At 40.0% G+C, this 22016-nt stretch overlaps 1 protein-coding gene across 3 annotated transcripts in view; it reads right to left on the bottom strand.

Annotated features, from left to right (window-relative positions):
- PEX5L (peroxisomal biogenesis factor 5 like) overlaps nt 1-22016 on the bottom strand; it is a 231033-nt gene that overhangs the window by 7378 nt on the left and 201639 nt on the right. For all 3 annotated transcript variants that reach the window (XM_075268640.1, XM_075268641.1, XM_075268642.1), the window contains 4 exons: nt 10175-10291; nt 8239-8382; nt 5932-6002; nt 5383-5580 (listed from right to left, as the gene is read on the bottom strand). In XM_075268640.1, coding sequence (XP_075124741.1) covers nt 5383-5580; nt 5932-6002; nt 8239-8382; nt 10175-10291 — 530 coding nt within the window. The remainder of the gene's footprint in view (nt 1-5382; nt 5581-5931; nt 6003-8238; nt 8383-10174; nt 10292-22016) is intronic.

Raw genomic sequence — 22016 nt, 5'->3', positions numbered from 1 at the left:
TGGAGATATCTGCTGTCAATACAAACTATTTCCAGGAGCTGACCTTCCTTACTAAGGCAAAGTAACCTCTGGAAATAAAGCTTTATCCAATAAGTGCCTAAAGCAAATGAGAATCAAATTGTACAAACAGTTCCATCTTTAAGGAGGCGGTTAGTGTACAAAGAAAAGTTCAGGAGTGACTGGCGCCACAAATGTCATGTCCCCTGCCATAGTTATAGAGTTCAGCTTTGGTGCCTAATTACAATCCTATTCTTTACTATCAGTAGTAACAACTGGGAAACCATGGGGTAAATCTGTCATATCCCCTACTGTAGAAAAAATTTGAGGTTTTTTTGTGTTTGACATTTATATCAGAATCTGGAATAAATATTAGCTCAAATTGACGCCACCTCCTAGCTTGTGTAGATTTGAGTTTCTGAGACATGGGAGGCAGACTATGTTCCGAGGCACGTGTGTTAAGTACATGTCACTAAAGCACATATTAAATGCCAGTCTTGATAAATTTCATTCAATGTTCTTTGCAGATGGGTGTTTCTAGTTTGGTTGATAACTCTGTCTCAAAACTCAAACCAGGTAACAAATTGGATTCTTTAGCCCCGTTTTGGCTGAGCAATGAGTTCAGTAGTCTGTTCATGATCTGTTTTATGTATAATGCTGTTTTGTCTAATGCCAGAGTCTCTGCCTGTCTCGTCTGTACTTTGTCCTGATCTGTGCCTGTCCTAATGTTTTGTCTGAAGTATCTCTGTTAACTGTGGCCTCTGGCTTCTTCAATATATTTATTACCTGTGGCTTTTACTTTCTGCAATATATCTTTGTTACCTATGGCCTTTGCAATCTACAATATATCTTTGTTACCCCCTGGCATCTGCAATAAATGTCTTTATGTTCTCGTATTTATTCCCGTCAGAATTTAGGCTGTACATATATTATGTCTGTCCTGTTTTTAGTCTATGTTCACACTTAGCATTTTACCTGTTTTAGTGGTACACTAAACCTGTACTACCGGGTCAGCTTCTACCAAACCACCTCATAAGATAGAAAACTTAAAGACTGCCCAGAGTGAAGTCCAGATCATTGTGTGGGAGATAAAGGGTGAAAGCTGCAAAGTCTGCTAGGATAGCCTCTTAAAGATGGCCCCAATTCAAACCAGTTGGGTAACACAGTAGGTCCACAATCTGCTGTCTGTTACATAAAGCCAGTGTTAAGCAGTATAGAATGGTAGAAAACATAAAGCACATTAATAAAACAGTTTAGAACACAGCATATACACTCACCGGCCACTTTATTAGGTACACCATGCTAGTAACGGGTTGGACCCCCTTTTGCCTTCAGAACTGCCTCAATTCTTCATGGCATAGATTCAACAAGGTGCTGGAAGCATTCCTCAGAGATTTTGGTCCATATTGACATGATGGCATCACACAGTTGCCGCAGATTTGTCGGCTGCACATCCATGATGCGAATCTCCCGTTCCACCACATCCCAAAGATGCTCTATTGGATTGAGATCTGGTGACTGTGGAGGCCATTGGAGTACAGTGAACTCATTGTCATGTTCAAGAAACCAGTCTGAGATGATTCCAGCTTTATGACATGGCGCATTATCCTGCTGAAAGTAGCCATCAGATGTTGGGTACATTGTGGTCATAAAGGGATGGACATGGTCAGCAACAATACTCAGGTAGGCTTTGGCGTTGCAACGATGCTCAATTGGTACCAAGGGGCCCAAAGAGTGCCAAGAAAATATTCCCCACACCATGACACCACCACCACCAGCCTGAACCGTTGATACAAGGCAGGATGGATCCATGCTTTCATGTTGTTGACGCCAAATTCTGACCCTACCATCCGAATGTCGCAGCAGAAATCGAGACTCATCAGACCAGGCAACGTTTTTTCAATCTTCAATTGTCCAATTTCGATGAGCTTGTGCAAATTGTAGCCTCAGTTTCCTGTTCTTAGCTGAAAGGAGTGGCACCCGGTGTGGTCTTCTGCTGCTGTAGCCCATCTGCCTCAAAGTTCGACGTACTGTGCGTTCAGAGATGCTCTGAACTGCCGCTCACTGAATGTTTTTTCTTTTTCGGACCATTCTCTGTAAACCCTAGAGATGGTTGTGCGTGAAAATCCCAGTAGATCAGCAGTTTCTGAAATACTCAGACCAGCCCTTCTGGCACCAACAACCATGCCACGTTCAAAGGCACTCAAATCACCTTTCTTCCCCATACTGATGCTCGGTTTGAACTGCAGGAGATTGTCTTGACCATGTCTACATGCCTAAATGCACTGAGTCGCCGCCATGTGATTGGCTGATTAGAAATTAAGTGTTAACGAGCAGTTGGACAGGTGTACCTAATAAAGTGGCCGGTGAGTGTATATCAATTGCATCATCCTAGCAGAGGGAATCTTTAGGGCAGTGTTCCCTTGGAAAAGGGGTGCAATATAGTTCTCCTCCAGAAGGAAGAAACCAGATTTACGGGGATTGTCAATTTAAAGACATGTATCTACTATCCACAGAATAAGATGAAAACAAACCTAGCACATAAGAGGGAAAAACTAAATATAGTTTTGAGACACATAGTATGTTCCCAAAGTAGGGTCCTACATCTAAAACCGTGTCTATACCACAAACTAATGGAGAAAAAACAAAGAAATAGGTATACAGACACTCAAAATAGTGAGGTCAAAAATAGACCAAAACTCGTAATAGGAATATACAAACTTTAATAGTATCACATTAAAAAGTTATACAAAATAGATGATGCGAGTAACACAGATAAATGTACAAAAAAAGAGCACAGCAAAGAGTCCAATACTGCCCAGGATAGTTATTAAATGTAGTTAAACGTGAGTGGTAAACAGGATATATACAGTCCTATGAAAAAGTTTGGGCACCCCTATTAATCTTAATCATTTTTAGTTCTAAATATTTTGGTGTTTGCAGCAGCCATTTCATTTGGACACAGTAATATTTCAGGATTGAAATGAGGTTTATTGTACTAACAGAAAATGTGCAATATGCATTAAACCAAAATTTGACCGGTGCAAAAGTATGGGCACCTCAACAGAAAAGTGACATTACTATTTAGCAGATCCTCCTTTAGCAAAGATAACAGCGTCTAGTTGCTTCCTGTAGCTTTTAATCAGTTCCTGGATCCTGGATGAAGGTAATTTGGACCATTCCTCTTTAAAAAACAATTCCAGTTCAGTTAAGTTTGATGCTGGCCGAGCATGGACATCATCCCACAGATATTCAATGATATTCAGGTCTGGGGACTGGGATGGCCATTCCAGAACATTGTAATTGTTCCTCTGCATGAATGCCTGAGTCGATTTGGAGCGGTGTTTTGGATCATTGTCTTGCTGAAATATCCATCCCCGGTGTAACTTCAACTTCACTGATTCTTGAACATTATTCTCAAAAATCTGCTGATACTGAGTGGGATCCATGTGACCATCAACTTTAACAAGATTCCCGGTGCCGGCATTGGCCACACAGCCCCAAAGCATGATGGAACCTCCACTAAATTTTACAGTGGGTAGCAAGTGTTTTTCTTGGAATGCTGTTTTTTTTGGACGCCATGCATAACGCCTTTTTGTATGACCAAACAACTCAATCTTTGTTTCATCAGTCCACAGGACCTTCTTCCAAAATGAAGCTGGCTTGTCCAAATGTGCTTTTGCATACCTCAGGCGACTCTGTTTGTGGTGTGCTTGCAGAAATGGCTTCTTTCTCATCACTCTCCCATACAGCTTCTCCTTGTGCAAAGTGCGCTGTATTGTTGACCGATGCACAGTGACACCATCTGCAGCAAGATGATGCTGCAGCTCTTTGGAGGTGGTCTGTGGATTGTTCTTGACTGTTCTCACCATTCTTCTTCTCTGCCTTTCTGGTATTTTTCTTGGCCTGCCACTTCTGGGCTTAACAAGAACTGTCCCTGTGGTCTTCCATTTCCTTACTATGTTCCTCACAGTGGAAACTGACAGGTTAAAACTCTGAGACAACTTTTTGTATCCTTCCCCTGAACAACTATGTTGAACAATCTTTGTTTTCAGATCATTTGAGAGCGAGCTGTCCATGCTCGGTGACCATAAAAAACTTAACTAAACTTGAATTGTTTTGTAAAGAGGAATGGTCCAAAATACCTTCATCCAGGATCCAGGAACTGATTAAAAGCTACAGGAAGCGACTAGAGGCAAAAGGAGGATCTACTAAATATTAATGTCACTTTTCTGTTGAGGTGCCCATACTTTTGCACTGGTCAAATTTTGGTTTAATGCATATTGCACATTTTCTGTTAGTACAATAAATCTCATTTCAATCCTGAAATATTATTGTGTCCATCAGTTATTAGATATATCAAACTGAAATGGCTGCTGCAAACACCAAAATATTTAGAACTAAAAATGATTAAGATTAATAGGGGTGCCCAAACTTTTTCACAGGACTGTATGTACCACATGAACCAGCAAGGTAAGCTAAAGCATAAGGCCAGATTATACAAATGCTACCAAAAGGAGGCCAAATTTATCCTATAGTATATATAGTGCAAAGTGCAATAAGGTAAGAGCGCAATTAAGCTAAAAGTATGTAAGCATTGAGTACTTTTAGACAATAGAAGAAACCGCCGGCTCGCACCCGACGCGCACGTTTCGGCACGCCTGCCTTCGTCTGGCACGAAGGCAGGTGTGCCGAAACGTGCGCGTCGGGTGCGAGCCGGCGGTTTCTTCTATTGCCCCCCTACTTCTACTTATGTGGTTTATATCATGGGTAAGCTGTACTTCCATTCATTAATATGATAGACCTGCTGTGTAACCTCTGCTGCCGTTTATTAAGTCTTTTACGATCTACTTTGTGGCCATTTTTTCTTGTCTAAAAGGTACACTGAGAAGACAGTATGTGGCGGCGTAACACTTTGCATGTTCCCAGCTTTATGCTAGTCACTCAGGAGTTAACAAGTCATTCTTCTAATGCTGTGTAAATGGAGTAACTTCTGCTATGAAGTTTCTAGAAGATGGGGAGTTTAGTGGTTTCTAGTAGACTTCAACATCACATAAGAGACCTACAGCAGGGGAGCCATTCAATATTGTCCAATGTGACCCCCTCATCATTGTGCCACCTAAGGCCTATATGAGGATTTGGCTCCAAAAACCACCGCACCCAGTGTAACAGCGATCTTGGGCCTCCATCACATGCACCATCTCCACACTGTTATATTTCTGGACACTACAGATATATCAAACAGAGATAAAAAAAAAAATACATTGAGACTTACCTAGTAATGTTGTTAAGTTACAGTAAAACTTACCCGAAACTGCATTACACCACTGCTTCTGCACTCCAGATGGCCACTGTTATAAGGCATTGTTATTATAGTAATCTCACCTTTCCCAAACAGATTTTGACATCCTCCGTGTCAGGTCGGGCGATTCTGATTTACTCTTCACTAGGTATTTATATCTGGCATTCTGTTTCATCCATGTTTTCAGAGCTTCATAGGCTTCATTCTGGTGCCCTATGTTAGTATAGCTGACAGCTAAGGCCATTAGTGCTTTTAGGTTATTTGGTTGTAGCTGTAAGCACCTAGGACACAAAACATTGCATAGTTGTGCAAAATGCTTTAAATCAAAGTTATTCATGAAAACTTCAAACATTTGTGCATAAAAGGAAGACGTTTTATCATCAGATCATCACTAGATCATTTATACTTTAGTAACCACTGACATACAGTATTTGGTTGGATGGTCGAATGTAAAATAGTGGTTTGCTATATAAAAAAACACTTTGGTGTGAATTAGGGTTTTATATACAGAAAGGAGATCACACTAAAGTTTAAGTAATCTAAGTATACATTTAAGTTAACCCCTTGTGTGCATGTGGATATGTCAGGCGTATCGTGTCTCAGTTCATGTAAATTAAAGTGAACCAACTCACCTCTGTAGAGATACAATGGCTGCCTGCTCATTTTCATTCTCCGCCTGGGTGATGCCAAGGTACTGCCAAGCCTATTAAAAAGTAATGGCAAGGAGATAGAAAGTGAATCAATTACTTTCCTTTATAAAATAGTTAAAATTCTGTATTTTTTTCAAAGGGAACCCTTTATTATTAGAAAGCAGTGTAACCTACTGGCATCACGTTATAGAGCAGGAGAAGCCGAGCAGCCTGATATATAGATTTCTGGGAGAAGATTCAGTATAATCTGTCCTATGCAGAGGACCCAGCAGGTTGTCTTACATAGTGACTGACAGTTATCTCTATATGGATGCTAATACGTGGAAAGCTGTCACTCACTGCGGAGGACCACCTAGTGCACTTCTAAGCATAGACAGTATAGTCATTTCATTCAATAAAATACACATTTATGCTGAATATTTTACCACAATATAAATATAACTATTCTCAGCTTGTTCTGCTACATAACATTATTGTGGTAGATAACATTGCATGTTCAGCACCACAAGTTCCTTTTAAGCAATATCCAGAAAAATATGTTGTGTAGTCACTATAGCACATATAGAAAGGGGTTATTATTTTACGTGCATTAAAGGGGTTGTCAGCTGAAAATATATTTTACAAACTGTTGGAAGGTTAAAAAACTACTACTACTAATAATAATAATAATAATAATAATAATAATTAATAATAAAAAGCTGACTCTGTGGCCTTCTATTCCTTATATTCACTACCTAGTTAGCCAGTCATGTGCAAAAGAGATGAGCAAGTAGTTCTCGATCAAGTAGGTATTCGATCGAATATTACGGTATTCGAAATATTCGTACTCAAATACCACGTGGTAAAACCAGTAAAAATTAGATTCCCCTCCCACCTTCCCTGGTGTTTTTGTTTACACCAATAACTATGCAGGGGAGGTGGGACAGGAACTAGGACAACGTAGGCATCGAAAAAAAAAAAACCGTATACAGTCATTGGCTGACTAAATCAGGTGACCTCCACTTTATAAGAATAGAGGGTGTCAGATTCGGTTCAGATGCGACTGTGAACTAGACAGGGATAGATATACAGGCAGGGTTAGCTAGGAATTAGTATTATTTAGGCAGGAATCTTACAGTAACAGCTCTTATAAGAGCTAAACTTAGGTCTACCACAGCTTGAAGATTGTATAGACACCATCTGTATATACAATGTAATTTAAGCTAGGTGTATACTTGCTATACAGTACGCTTGTATCCATCTAACATACAGATGATTTTGGGCTCTATATACATTGCCTATATACATTGTCTGAAAAGACCCCAGAGTATAATGATAACAGTGTTTGTGAGGTTTGTGGGCCCGCGGCTTCACTTACCAATCCTCCGCTTCTGATCACAGCCACCTCCGCATCTGCAGAAGGGAAGTACAGGCGGCAGTGAGCAGGAGCGAGGATCGGTAAGTAAATAGGACCCGTTACCTGCTGGTGTTACGCCAAAAAGTAATGACCTATTAAAAGAAAAAAAAACACGAAAAAAAAAAACTGGGTCCCCTAATGTCCTGGGCCCAGTGGCAGCCACTACTACTGCTACCCTGGCAGTAATGCCACTGATAACATCAACCCACTTTCCAATAGCACAGGTTTTTCTGTGCAAAACCAAAAAATTTTAATTTCATTTATTCTCTATATATAGTAAACTCTTTTGCACAATGTGCTCTATATTTGTGATGGGTGTCTTTGGAGGAGACTTGAATGAACTGGAACCTGAACTGAGGACCCCCACGTTTGTACATTATTGCCTATTAAGTGTAATTCATGATTCCCATGCAGTGACCCTTCAGCAGCAGCTGTAATCCTGCAGCCAAGTGCTGGCTCCTTCATTAGATTAGACCCCTGACTGCAGTACCAAATGTACTGCCCTGATGGCGACTTTGCTGCCAAGTGACTTTCTTTCACTGCAATTGATTTCTTCAAGAGAACCTGAGAAATAAATCTTATGTCTAGGATTATTTAAGCTAATCTTTCTTGACAAGTCTCTTAAACCATCTCCCAGTATAAAGTAGAGCATATCCTTCCTGGAATTTCCATTGCCTGGATTAACAAGGGTGATTTCCGATACATTAATTTACTAATTGGCTTTTATACTTTAATCCGTTCTCTGTAGCCTAATTGAGCTTTCTAAACGAGCATCCTTTGTATAATTAGCATGCAGAATTTTACATCGCAGACGTTAGAAAGAAACACGTATCACCTTGAGAATTAAACTGGTAAGCAATTATTATGTAAAAAAGCGATGTGGAATTTGCTACCTCTGCATCATTAGGGTCTTGTAAAATGGCAGCTTCTAAGTACAGGATGGTCACTGGCAAATCTCCTTCTTTCAGTTTCTTCATTCCTTCTTCAAAGGCTCCAGAACATTCCCTGAAAGGGTTGTCCGTGTGGAAATAATAACCCTGGACCAGAATAATAGCAATGACATTATCATAATATAACTTATTTTATAATGTATTTTATATTAACAACTAATTTAGATATCACATCTGTGCTGCACTAAATACTCTCATCTATCGATCTATCTGCCTTGCAAAATTTAGAGATCATCTTTTTATTAATTTCATTGACAGTAAAAAAGTAATAAAACACAAATTGTCTATTTTTCAGCATCAATAACAACTGCAGCCTATACTTTAGAAAGTAACACAGATGCATTGAGAACTAAGGCCTTGTTCACATCTGTGTTGGTAATCCGTTCAGGGGAGTCCGCATGGGGACCCCCCGAATGGACTACCGAATGCATTCGCAAGCAGTGTGCAGTGAAAACACATGGATCCCCATAGACTATAATGGGGTCCATGTGCTTGCCGCCAGATCTCTACAGGGAATATGTGGACAGGAAAGTACTTCACCATCTACTTTCCTGTCTGCATGACTTGTGTGGGGATCTCTCGGTAAGCACATGGACCCCATTATAGTCTATGGGGATCCGTTTCTTTTCACTGCACACCGCTTGCAAATGTGTTCAGTAGTCTGTTCAGGGGGTCCCCATGTGGACTCCCTGAATGGATTACCAAACACAGATGTGAACAAAGGATCATTCACATCAAACTTTTCAGTATTTTCAAATGAACCATACTATAGCGGCTATTTTGGAAGAAATTTATAATGTAATCCTCAGGAAAATGTTTCCACTTAGAAAAGTGCATCTTTAATATCTTGTAAGTAGTCCAAAACGTGTAAAGTAGGTTTAGTTTTTGCAGTGTTCAGTCCAGGAAATATGGTCTGTGTAGTGGCTGGTGTTACTGGCCCAAACACGGCTGAACTGAACTAGCATGTTGAATTCAGTTTAGTCAAAATGTGTTCAGGCCAGTAAATCCAAGTAATAGTTGGAACATTTTCCCTGGACCGAATACAATTTAAGAACACTGTCGTGTGACTTATACTCTCAGAAACAGACAATTTTTTCTAAGTCTTCTGTCTAACCTTAATGTGTGAGTGCCGACTCCTCGATCCAGCCCTGGTTAAATGTGATGTGCAGCCCTCAAGATCAGAAAAGGCCTTACATATTAAGGAAATGAGGCCTACATGACGGGGGAGGATCAGGAACTGAAGGGGTTAATTTGATGAGGAGTTTGAGCAGGAAAATTAGGGGTGGGAACAGAGTTAAAAGCTAGAAAAGGGTTGAGTCTGGGGTTAATCTAGTTAGAACTAGCACCCCTTTAATTTGTTTAGGTGTTCTTGTTGGTGAGTTGGGGGGGGGGGGTGAGAGGCCTATGTGATGGTTGTAGGATCTCATCTGGAGTGTTAAAGCCAATACTCCAGAATAGATTATTGCACTTGTTGTGTTAGGTCCTTTGGGACTTGACGGTTTATTTTAATTGTTTAATGGTTTCTATTTATTGATACCGCCCTCTTTATGGCGGTGCAGTGTTTACATCTTTACTGTGTTATTTATATGGTGTTAAATAATTCGGCCTACTAGGTCAATTTAATTCCACTAAGATGTCTTGGTCTTTCTTTAAGGTTTTTTATGGGAGTGGTATGTTTAAAGAGGTAATTAGAATGATGATAGAGAGGACCTAAATTTCTCCTTCCCGGGAGGGGACAATGTCTTTGAGGCCCCACACAATCTCAGGTTGACCACAAATGAGCTAGTACATCAAATATCAAGAGTTATTGTCATACTATTGACTAACAAATACACACAAGCAAGTTTATAATCTCTTCAATTCTGTACAATGTCCTTACAGTTTCTTTGGAAGAAGCTCCAGATATATTGGATGAGCTTGAATTGTCAGAAATCCAGTTCCGTCTTGCCATTTCTTCCCATTCTGCTTGCATCTTATCCCAAAATTCAGTGTCTGACTAGGAAAGATATGATCAAATCTTTAGCTCATTTTACACCGTTTCTATCGGTTTTTGTTATAGTGCAATTACAGGGCCTCATTATAACCCCTCCCCCCACCTACCCCTTCCAGCACTGATGTCCAGTCCTCAGTGCTAGGATATAATTTCAAGCCTGCAACAGGGAAGTGTCCATATACACACATCACCACTGTTGTCAGTTGCTATCCAATCTGCCTACAGGCCAGCAATGGAGACTGGTTTATTATCTCCCTGGTTTATTATCTCCCTGCAGGAGCCCTAAAATTTATTGGAATCTCTTTATCCAGAATATGCGAAGCAAGATTTGTGGACAGAAGGATTGTGCACTACACACTAGTCAATCTTCATCTTTGTTCCTAACAATACTTCTTCCTAGATTTTGGCTTGTAATTCCCCCTCCTCCACTCCCACTATTAGTATGCCTGACTTATCTAAAACTGGTTCTCTCATTTTAGATTTTATGCTTTTTACATATTGATGCCCCTGATGAACCCTGAAGAAAAGGGGGAAAATGTCTTTGGATGAATTTTGCTAATTAAGTACAATTACACTGGTCAACAAATTTTCAAAAGTTGTTTGTTTCTGAAATGAAATGAGTCATTCCCTAATGATTTTTATGTGCTGAATTCAAATATCACAAGGAAAACTGTCAATTGGCTCTAGTTTCTATGATATCGAAGAGTTCTCATTTTACTGTTTTGTGAATTGTATAGAATATGATACATATTTATTACTTCTGCAATAACAGAGGTGCAAATTTACTGTTTTTAAAATTTTGGAAATATATTCTTAGGAAACTTAGTTCTATCTAAAATCAACTATAATTTATAGTCATATCTAAGAATTTTTTACAAATGAAGTATGTTTATTGAACTTTCGAACGTAGATCCTTATTGAATTGCTATTCGGCTCCTTTACACACGTCTCTTGTATTCAGACATGGGATTGTCTCTGATAATTGTCCAGCAGTGGTCTGCAAGCATTGATGGGTTCCATTTACCCTGATATCTCTTTTCCATAGTCGCAATTTCCTGATGAAATTGTTCACCATGTTCATCGCTCACCGCTCCACAGTTTGGTGCAAAGAAGTCTAGATGAGAGTGTAAGAAATGAATCTTTAAAGACATTTTACATCCCAGGTTTTTATATGCCTTCAGGAGATTTTCAACCAACTCTTCATAATTATCTGCTTTGGTGTTTCCCAAGAAATTAGTCACGACTAACTTGAATGCTTCCCATGCAGTCTTTTCTTTGCCACGCAGCAAATGGTAAAACTCGTCATCTTGAAGAAGCATACGAATCTGAGGACCAATAAAGACTCTTGCTTTTATCTTCGCTTCACTCAACCTTGGAAACTTACAGAGGAGATATTTGAATGCCTCTTCATTTCTATCCATTGCCTTTACAAAATTCTTCATAAGACCAAGCTTGATATGTAAAGGAGGTAACAGAATCTTTCCTGCTTGAACAAGTGCTGGATGCATAACATTTTTAGTCCCTGGCTGCAGTGACTTTCTGAGTGGCCAGTCTCTTTTCTTGTAGTGTTCTGATCTTGCACGACTGTCCCACTCACATAGGAAGCAGCAGTACTTGGTGTATCCTCCCTGTAGACCAAGCACTAGCGCTACCACCTTCAAGTCACCACAGATGTTGATCATAGTTTATGCATCTCAAGAGCTCTTTCATGTTGTTATAGGTTTCCTTCATGTGAACAGCATAACCAATTGGAACTGATGGTAGTGCATTGCCATTGTGAAGTAAGACAGCTTTAAGACTTAGCTTTGATGAATCGATAAATAGCCTCCACTCATCGGGGTTATAGCTGATTTTGAGAGCATCCATTAAACCACAAACGTTATTGCATACAACAAGATCACTCTCCATGAAGAAGAATTGGACAAGAGACTGTTGACGGTTCCTAAAGAAAGAAATTCGAACATCATCTGCCAACAGATTTCACTGTTGAAGTCTGGAACCTAAGAGCTCGGCCTTACTCTTGGGCAGGTCTAGATCTCTAACAAGATCGTTAAGTTCACTTTGCGATATAAGGTGCGGTTCAGTGGAGAGTGATGCAGGAAAGTCTGGATCTGACGAGGTAGATGGTTCATGACAAACTCCTTCTTCTTCCTCGTCAGTGGAATCGAGCGAGAATGTTTCTGGAGCATTTGGAACTGGCAATTCTTCAGAATGAGCTACTGGGCGTATCGCAGATGGAATATTCGGATACTGTAAAGTCCACTTCTTTCTTTTTGAAATTCCTTTCCCAATTGGAGGCACCTTGCAGAAGTAGCAATTGTCAATATGGTCAGATGGCTCTCTCCAGACCATTGGCACTGCAAACGGCATAGACTGTCTCTTCCGGTTCAATCACTGTCTGAGATTTGAAGAACATGTATTACAGCATATGTGTGGAGCCCAACTCTTGTCCTGGTCGCCTATTTTGCAGCCAAAATACAGGTGGTAGGCTTTCTTAACCAAATATAAATAGAAATATAAAATGCACGTCTATATCATGAAAAGTAAAGCCAATTTTAAAATTTTAGCATCAATTTCAATCTCAGCACCCCAAAATTAGTTAAGAACAACTGGTTTGATGCCCGAAACATTTTGGCTGTTGACCAGTGTTATCTATGAATTTGAGGGAACTAGAACATGCTAATTTTTCATGTGAACATATCTGTAATCCTGCAAAACATTTGATGACCTTGGACCGCTGGTACGAGAGTATAGGAATAGTCCAGGGATAGACAAGAAAAATACCAAAACCAAATCACTTTCTCCCATACATCCTGGATAAAATTCTTGTATTTTGACTTCATCATCATAGGTTAAATCCATTATTATTATTATTATTCATAATTATAATAATAATAATAATAATAATAATAATAAGAGATGAGCGAGTAGTGAAATATTTGAGATTCGATATTCGTTTAGAGTAGAGCCTCAATATTTGACTACTCGATCGAATATCAAATCCCATTATAGTCTATGGGAAAAAATGCTTGTTTCAGGGGAAATCACTATTTGACTAAGGAGAGTCACAGCAGTCTCCATTGTGGTCCGATATTAGACTCCGCCTCCTCACAGACGAGCCTCCGGCAGAATCAGTGTTGATTGGCCGAATGCTGTACACTGTATTGCATTCGGCCAATCAACGCTGGTCAATGCATTCCTATGAGAAAAAGTCAGCTCTCACGTAACAGCAAGCTGCCAGCTCTCCCGACTAGCAAGGACGAGCCTTCTGCAGAACTAGCGTTGATTTGCTGAATACTATAGCATTCGGCAAATCAACGCTGGTTCTAAATCGAATCTTTACTGCGAATAGCGATAGTATTTGAATGAGTATGAGTATTTAGAATACCGTAATATTCGTTCAAATACCTACTCAATGGAATACTACTTGCTCATTAATAATAATAATAATAATAATAATAATAATAATATTAATAATCAGGAATATCATCACAATGTATGGTAACCATATGCAATCTTGTCTCTTACTGTTAGGTTTGCATTATCTTTAAAGGGGCTCTATCAGCAAAATCATGCTGCTAGAGCCCCACATATACGTGAATAACCTTTAAAAAGGCTATTCAGGCATCGGTAATGTTATATTAAACTACCCCCCCGTTTTAAAAAAATAACCTAAAAAAGAATGTGCTCTACTTACGGATCATGCACGCTCGGCGGGCATTCAGGGTGTGTCTTCATCTTCTTCCCCGCCTCTTCTTCCTCCGATGTCCTCTGGTCCCGTCTTCTTCCAGCGCTCGCGGACACTAATATGAAAAAATGGCCTGGGCGCATGCGCAGTAGCATGCGGCTTCTACTACGGCTACTGCGCATGCGCCCCGGCTATCACTGTCCGTTCGCGAGCGCTGGAGATAGACGGGACCGGAGGACATCGGAGGAAGAAGAGGCGGGGAAGAAGATGAAGACACACCCTGAATGCCCGCCCAGGGTGCACGTTCGGTAAGTACATCACATTCTTTTTTTAGGTTATTATTTTAAAACTGGGGGGTAGTTTAATATAACTTTACCGGTGCTGGAATAGCCTTTTTAAAGGCTATGCACGCATATGTGGGGCTCTATCAGCATGATTTTGCTGATAGAGCCCCTTTAATTGGTACTCATGACAACAGTCATAGTGTTTGTTAGGTTTTTAATGTTGGAATTATCTATTACAATATTGTATGAAGCACTAGATGTACTTTGCCAGTGATAGTACTTCCCCCCCATTTTCCAAAGCTCAAGTAACACCTGACTAAAAGTATAACATCTACTAAGGTTCTTGACAACTGTTACAAGTTTACATCAAGCCAGAAATTGTATCATAACTAAAAATTTGTTTTGGAGGGGGTGCTAAGATCCAACAACAAAGAGTGAAAGGGGTGTTCCTATATTGAAAATAGCGACCCCCAATGTGTGGCTGCTGTGAGTGAAAATTGAAGAGGGGGCTGTGCATGCACTACTGTCTCCATTCACTTCTAGTTCTGAGAATAGCCCTGAGGGACTCACATCTATCAGAATATTTATCCTATGGATTATACCAGATGGGAGTCCCCCTTTAATGTGTTTTATTGTAGCTGTATATGAAGATGAGTAAAATTTTGATAACGTGTAAGTTGTAGTTGTTGTTGAGATTTCTAATTAGAAGGAAGCAGGTGCACATCCTCATTGTCTCCGATGCTCTGCCAGGGAGAGGGCACGGTGCCATCTAATACCTTTACATATTTAATCAAGTGTAAATTAGTAAGAAATCGCTGAGACTTGACTTGATGGTTCCCATTGTGGATTTTAAAGCAGGAAATTAAGAGCTGAGTAAAACAATTCTTGGGAGTTATTGGGAACTATTACATCCTCTCAGCAGCAGAAAAAAAGGAGTTGTTGAAGAAAACCAATTTATAATTTAAGAAGATTTTCTCTCACAAATGTCACATGAAATCATAGCTGGATGTTGCATCTCATTCAAGGACCTATCTATGCCAGAAAATGGCACAAATACAGTGTAAAAGATCGTAGTCAAGCTAACGTTTCCCAATATATTTCTCCTCACGGGAACAGCTCAGGAAATAGAACACATATAGAAGGGACACCTTCCATGGGGTTCTGAGGAAAGGAGGTACCATCTCCAGGTGGCTTAGTCTTACTTTTCTTGGGTGGTGTGGATTGTGAAAGGCAGAGAGTTACTAACATTTTTAGTTATATATGACAAGCTTTTGGAAATCTGCAGGTTGTTGATTTAGTGCACAAAATGTCTGTCTCAACTACAAATACATACCTCCCAAACATCCCGAATTCTGTGGGACAGTTCCAGACTCCACGTCCTGTCCCGCTGTCCCAGTCAGCAGGAGATATGTCCCGGATTTAACTCATTCGCTTCCAAAGAGAACACAGATGAGTTGACTATAATGGTAAAGCAGGAGCCATCCACACAGAGCTCTTGCTTCACCACTGGACCCCTCCCTATGTTCCGGCCTCGGAGCTGTAAGTGCAATGTGATTATGTCACTCATATTGCGCCTGCAGCTCCATGATCAGTCCAGGAGAAGAAACAGAGCAGCAAAAGAGTGAGGAGAAGTGAGTTTCAGTGCTTTATTATGTTAAACTTTGGGGGGACATTAAACTGGTAGCAGATGAACAGGGCAATTAAGCTGGTGACAGGTAAAGGGGGACATTAAACTGGGGCAGATGGAGGAGGACATTAAATTAGTGGCAGATGAAGGGGGGGAAATTTAATTGGTGGCAGATGGGGGCATTAAATTAGTGGAAGATGGAGGCAGTCTTTAAGCTGGTGGCAAATGGAGGGAGGACATTAAATAGGTGGCAGATGAAGGGCACATTAAATTGGTGGCAGATGAAGGGGGGGCATTAAACTGGGGACAGATGGAGGGGAACATTAAACAGGTGACAGATGAAGGGGAAATTAAAATGAGGGCAGATAAAGGGGGCATTAAGCTGGTGGTAGATAAAGGTGAATATTAAATTGGTGACAGATGAAGAGGGGCATTAAGCTGGTAGCAAATGGAGGGGGGACATTAAATAGATGGCAGATGAAGGGGGACAATAAACTGGAGACAGATGGAGGAGGACATTAAACTGCTGGCAGATGAAGAAGCATTTAAACTGGGGCAGCTGAAGGGGGGCATTAAATTGATGTCAGAAAAAGGGAGGACATTAAGCTGGTGGCAGTTAAAGGAGGCAATTAAAATGGGGGTAGATCAAGGGGGATTTTAAACTGGGGCAAATGAAGGGGAACATTAAACTGGGGACAGATAAAAGGGGGACTTTAATCTGTGGTCAAATGGAGGAGTGGATGTTAAATAGGGGGCAGATGGAGAGTGACATTAAACTAAGAACAAGTGGAGGAGGACATTAAACTGTGGGGTTAGCTGGAGGGGGACATGTCTGCCTCTAGTTGACCCCAGTTTAATGTTCCACTCTATTTGCCTGGGGCACGAGGAGAGGGACTTCAGACTGTGGGAAAATTGGAGGGGAACATATAAAGTTAAGGTGACTGTAGGAGCATTATTTTGTGTGGGGGCACAAAGAAAAATAACTGAGAATGGGCGGAATCAATATAAAAATGGCAACCATCAGGCTATGATTAAGAAACCCTTGCGATTTTGAAACGCGTCAGCCAAGCCAGAGATGTGATATTTAACGTTTTTATTTTTACTTTTTGTACTTTCTTTCTTTCTTACTTTTTTGTCATGGTGTTCTTTGCCAAATTTTAAAATAATGGAATAAAATATACTTTTTTATTACGAGCAAGAGCTGCGGACCTTTACTCTCCTTTTCAAATATAAAAATGTGTAGAACTAAATTTGCCATGACATGCATGGCGCGTCATACATTTTGTCCCTCTTTCTGTCCTTTGAAAGTCGGAAGTGTTCATTATTTTATTAAAGAATAAGTTGTTTTGTGTGTGTACATGAGAAGTACTATATGTGGTTATTTTATTACTTACATTAGTAACTTTATATCCTGGTGGGTGGACACTTACTGCATACATGGCAGACTATAGGTAGGGGAGAATCTGCTGTATGACTGTCTCCCTCTTACTCAGAAACAGCTCCAAGAGTATGTGGGACATTTACAGAGAAGTGGCCTGTACTGATGTGTATAAAGTGTAGAGATGAGCGAACAGTAAAACATTGGATATTTGTTTTGAATAGCCCCTCAATATTCGACTATTCGAACGAATATCGAACCCCATTATAGTCTATGGGGAAAAACTGTTTGTTTCAGGGGAAACCCAAATTCGACTCAGGAGGGTCACCAAGTCCACTATGACACCTCAGCAAATGATGACAACACCTCTGGAATGCAACTGGGACAGCAGGGGAAGCATGTCTGCAGGTATCTAACACGCCCAAGTCACAGTTTTACCCCACCATCACAGCCTATCAACTACATACTTTCCACACTCAAAAAAACACTATGAAAGTGGAAAAATACCTTAAAACCTTCTTTCCTCCCCAATAGGATGGACAGAAACCCAAATTTTAAGCTAAAGAAACATTACCAAGCACCCTTTTAAATCACGTTGCCCATGACAACCACAGATGGAATAGGCAATGGGAAATCCAACAGTACACACCCTTAACTGTTATTGTGTGTATGTGTGTGTGTGTGTGAGTGAGATGTGGTAAGACCTTCAAAAATTCACTTTTCTGGCCCTTAACTTGAGCCTTTCCAAATTAAGTTAGAGGCCCTTAAGCTGAGCTACCGACAGAGATTGAGGCCCTTGAGGTGACTTCAGCCTTTTACCAGCAGAGATTTAGTCCCTTTAACTTAGTTCCACCTTGCACCAGCAGAGTTTTTTGCCCTTTGGGTGAGTTGAGCCTTGCACCAGCAGAGTGTTAGCCCCTTTAAAATTGTTAGCCTCTAAAACAGTGGTTCCAGAACCATCACTCTCATTGTGTGGGATTGATGCAGTGGATTGGACTGAGGACCCAGACATTGACCTTGATTGTGATTGGGAAATTGATAACATTTTGGACATTGCACCAGCAGTGTTTTTGGCCCTTGGAGTGAGTAGAGCCTTGCACCAGCAGTGTTTTTGGCCCTTGGGGTTAGTTGAGCCTTGCACCAGCAGTGTTTTGGGCCCTTCATGTTAGTTGAGCCTTGCACCAGCAGTGTTTTTGGAACTTGGGGTTAGTTGAGCCTTGCACCAGCAGTGTTTTTGGCCCTTGGAGTGAGTAGAGCCTTGCACCAGCAGTGTTTTTGGCCCTTGGAGTGAGTAGAGCTTTGCACCAGCAGTGTTTTTGGCCCTTGGGGTTAGTTGAGCTTTGCACCAGCAGTGTTTTGGGCCCTTCATGTTAGTTGAGCCTTGCACCAGCAGTGTTTTTGGCACTTGGGGTTAGTTGAGCCTTGCACCAGCAGTGTTTTTGGCCCTTGGAGTGAGTAGAGCCTTTAAACAGCAGTGTTTTTTGACCTTCAGGTGAGTTGAGCTATGCACCAGCATTGTTTTATTTTTTGGCCCTTGGGGTGACTAGAACCTTGTAGCAGCAGTGTTTTATATTTTGGCCCTTTGGGTGTCCCCTAAAAAATTAGATTTCAGGCCCTTGGTGGTGAGCCCTAAAACATTAATTTTCAACCCCCTTGGGGGAGTCCTAAATAATTAATTTACAGGCCCTTGGGCTGGAGCCCTAAAAAAATTGCTTTGCAGGCCCTTGGGGGGTATGCATGAAAAATTAATTAAAATAAAAAAAAATTAAAGTTTTTTTAACAATTACATTAGGGTGAAGGAGCTGGGGTTGGAGGAAGAGGAGGATGATGATGATGATGATGAGTGAATTGGGTGCTGGCAGCCCCTCTCCAGTACCTGGACTGTGGACTGGATACCCAGCTGGATATCCACGTCCTCGCCCACGTCCCCTGCTGCATAATTGGCAGGTTCACTCTATGTTTCTCACACTGAGAGCAAGCTCTAACTATCACTCCAAAACGAAAATGAGACGAAGATGGCCGACACTATTCTTATGTACCAGAGGTCACATGTTTTAGGCAGCCAATGGGTTTTTCCATTTTTTTTTCATTGCCTACGTTGTCATAGTTCCTGTCCCACCTCCTTTGCACAGTTATTGGTGCAAAAAATGCGCCAGGGAAGGTGAAAGGGGATACGAATTTTTACTGTGTTTGCTGCGTGTTATTTGATTGGAATCGAATATGTCAAACAGCCTTATATTTGATCGAATACCAATTCGATCGAATGCCGTTCACTCATCTCTAAATAAACTGCTTTGGTTGTGATAGAAGCCTTCTATTGATTTCAAGCATGAGTCTAAGACCCCAAGCACACAGTCGAGTGTGCATCCCATGTGGGGCAGAATTTGCAGCAGAATGCACTCGGATGACACTAGGAGTCATAAAAGACATCTAAGTGCATTCTGTAATGCATTCACATCTAGGGCATTTTGATTCGATTGATATGGAGCGAACTAGGACCTGCACTATAATCATCTGTGTTATTGCAACAAAATGAATCAGAAGCTCCCGTAGACATAAATGCATCACAGAACACTCGGATGTCATAGGATCTTAACCTTTGTTTCTTCTGCTTTTCCACCTCAATCCCCACCTCAATCCTCCCCCTTTCCCTTTCCATTGACTTCTATAACGAGAAGTCATCTGAATCGTGTGACCTGCAGCCCATGTCTAGATGGATAGATCAGGAATTTTCACAGTGGAAGTTGTTTTAGCAAGGGGAGAAAGCAGGGAAACATTGTGATAACAGAAGAATGAGGGAAATCTCTCTGAAAAGATACAATATAAAGTTTCTTATTTTTATAGTTTCTTACAATCACCTGCATTGTTAATTTATGCAAAGTTTGTTGAAATGTCAGTGTACCAGATGAAAGTAGTACAAAGCCCTTTAATGTACAATGAAACAAACAATGGATTTGTTTTCCTCGATGCTCTGATATAACTTTAAGCGTGAGACTAATGTGGATTTATCAATGTCTATTCCTGTGCACATATACTGTATTTGCTGCTATTTAAGACAAGTATTGTATGTACATTAGATATTAATATGGATGGTGATGTAAATCTATACAATGTCTCCATGGCAACATTACATAAATCATTTGGAAACTTACAGCTATACATTTGGCTCAGTAAATATAATTTATACATTTTGTTATTCTCATTTTTAATGTATACTTTGAGCGGTCTCCTCTTCTATTTTTTACTAGTTTACACCAGATGGTAACATATAACCTTTTTTTAACTGCTTTACTTTCTGATTTTCATTCTATATTCTGTTCATATTTATGGGGCCTGCCATCTTGCCACTGTTAACAGCATTTAGATATTTGCTTTACAGTAGCCACATGGGAACAGGATTATATCTATCATTGCTATCCTGTTTATGCTGATAATGAGGTGACTGCTGCAAATAAATATTCTATAGAATCAGAAGTATCAGACTATTATTACTTTTAGTGGTCAGAGTGAAAACTGTTGAATTTATTTAGAAATTATTTTAAATATAGAGTGGATATTTAAAGCAAAATTTAAAGATATGGCACTAAAATTGTTTGAAATTCTATTTAAAATAAAAATATAATAAAAAAAAAAATCAGTCCCTTTAATATAAAATACCTAATTAAAATGATTACATCTTTACCATGTTGATCTACCTTAGGGAGCCTTCACACGGAGTAAACGCATGTGTATTTTTGCAAAATACACGTGTAAAAAATATCATTGAAGTCAATAGGAGTCTTATTTTTACATGTGTATTTTTACATGTGTATTTTGCAAAAATACACGCGTGTTTACTCTGTGTGAAGGGGCCCTTATATTGCCTACTTATTGTGGTGGCAGCCATTTTGTGACCTCAACTGATCAAAATGAAGTGTAGTGAGTGAATTCATTGATATCTCCAGATGACTACAAACTTGGCTCCCATAATGGATGGCCTTAGAATCTGTGCCTGATATGTAGTCTTTAAATGTATTACTTTCCAGTAAGCCTATCACTCATCTCACTGTGACATAATACCCATAAATATAGTTTTCTGTATTGTTCCTATGGAACGAACATCATCTTCCTGAGCTTATTTTATCCATGACAAATATTTCAGCCACGAATAATGCTTCCTGTTTTGTGCAGATATCATCTGTCACCTTCATCGGAATCTTCTATTTCCTGGAGTAAAATGTTGATTTTGTGCAGAAGATGAAAATTACCCAGTAAGATTGTATCTGTTTAAAAATAGGCGCCTTGTGAAAAATGTGCTGCTTATATGTCCATGTTTTCAGAGGAGATGACATGTAAGAGTAGATTAAGATCATATCTGCTAAAATAAATTGTTAAACCTTAAAAGACTTGATGCCTTATTAATGTCCTTCATTCCATATCCCGTCCCCTTAAAAAAGGAGAGTAAGACTAACCCTACTTTCTATCAGGCAAAAAGTCTAATGAAGTTTTACACATAAACATTAGGGTAGAGCCTTGGGGAACGGAGAACTGTGATTATCGGAAATTAAGAACTGGATTGTGATTGGTTACTACAGAGACAAAGAGAGAGAGTATATAAAAGGGTATATAAAGACACTTTTACACAAGCCAAAAATCATCATAATGAGCTTGTCACTTGCCTATGTAAAATGCTTGTTGGCTGTTTGCATCTATTATGCTGTTTGAGAATGTATTGTTGTCAGCAGATCATGTGCTGTCGAAAATATGCAAAC

The sequence above is a fragment of the Leptodactylus fuscus genome, chromosome 3 (genome assembly GCF_031893055.1).
Source record: "Leptodactylus fuscus isolate aLepFus1 chromosome 3, aLepFus1.hap2, whole genome shotgun sequence".
Taxonomy (NCBI): domain Eukaryota; kingdom Metazoa; phylum Chordata; class Amphibia; order Anura; family Leptodactylidae; genus Leptodactylus; species Leptodactylus fuscus.
The sequence above is the reverse complement of the archived record's forward strand: the minus strand, read 5'-3'. Positions and strand labels throughout refer to the sequence as shown.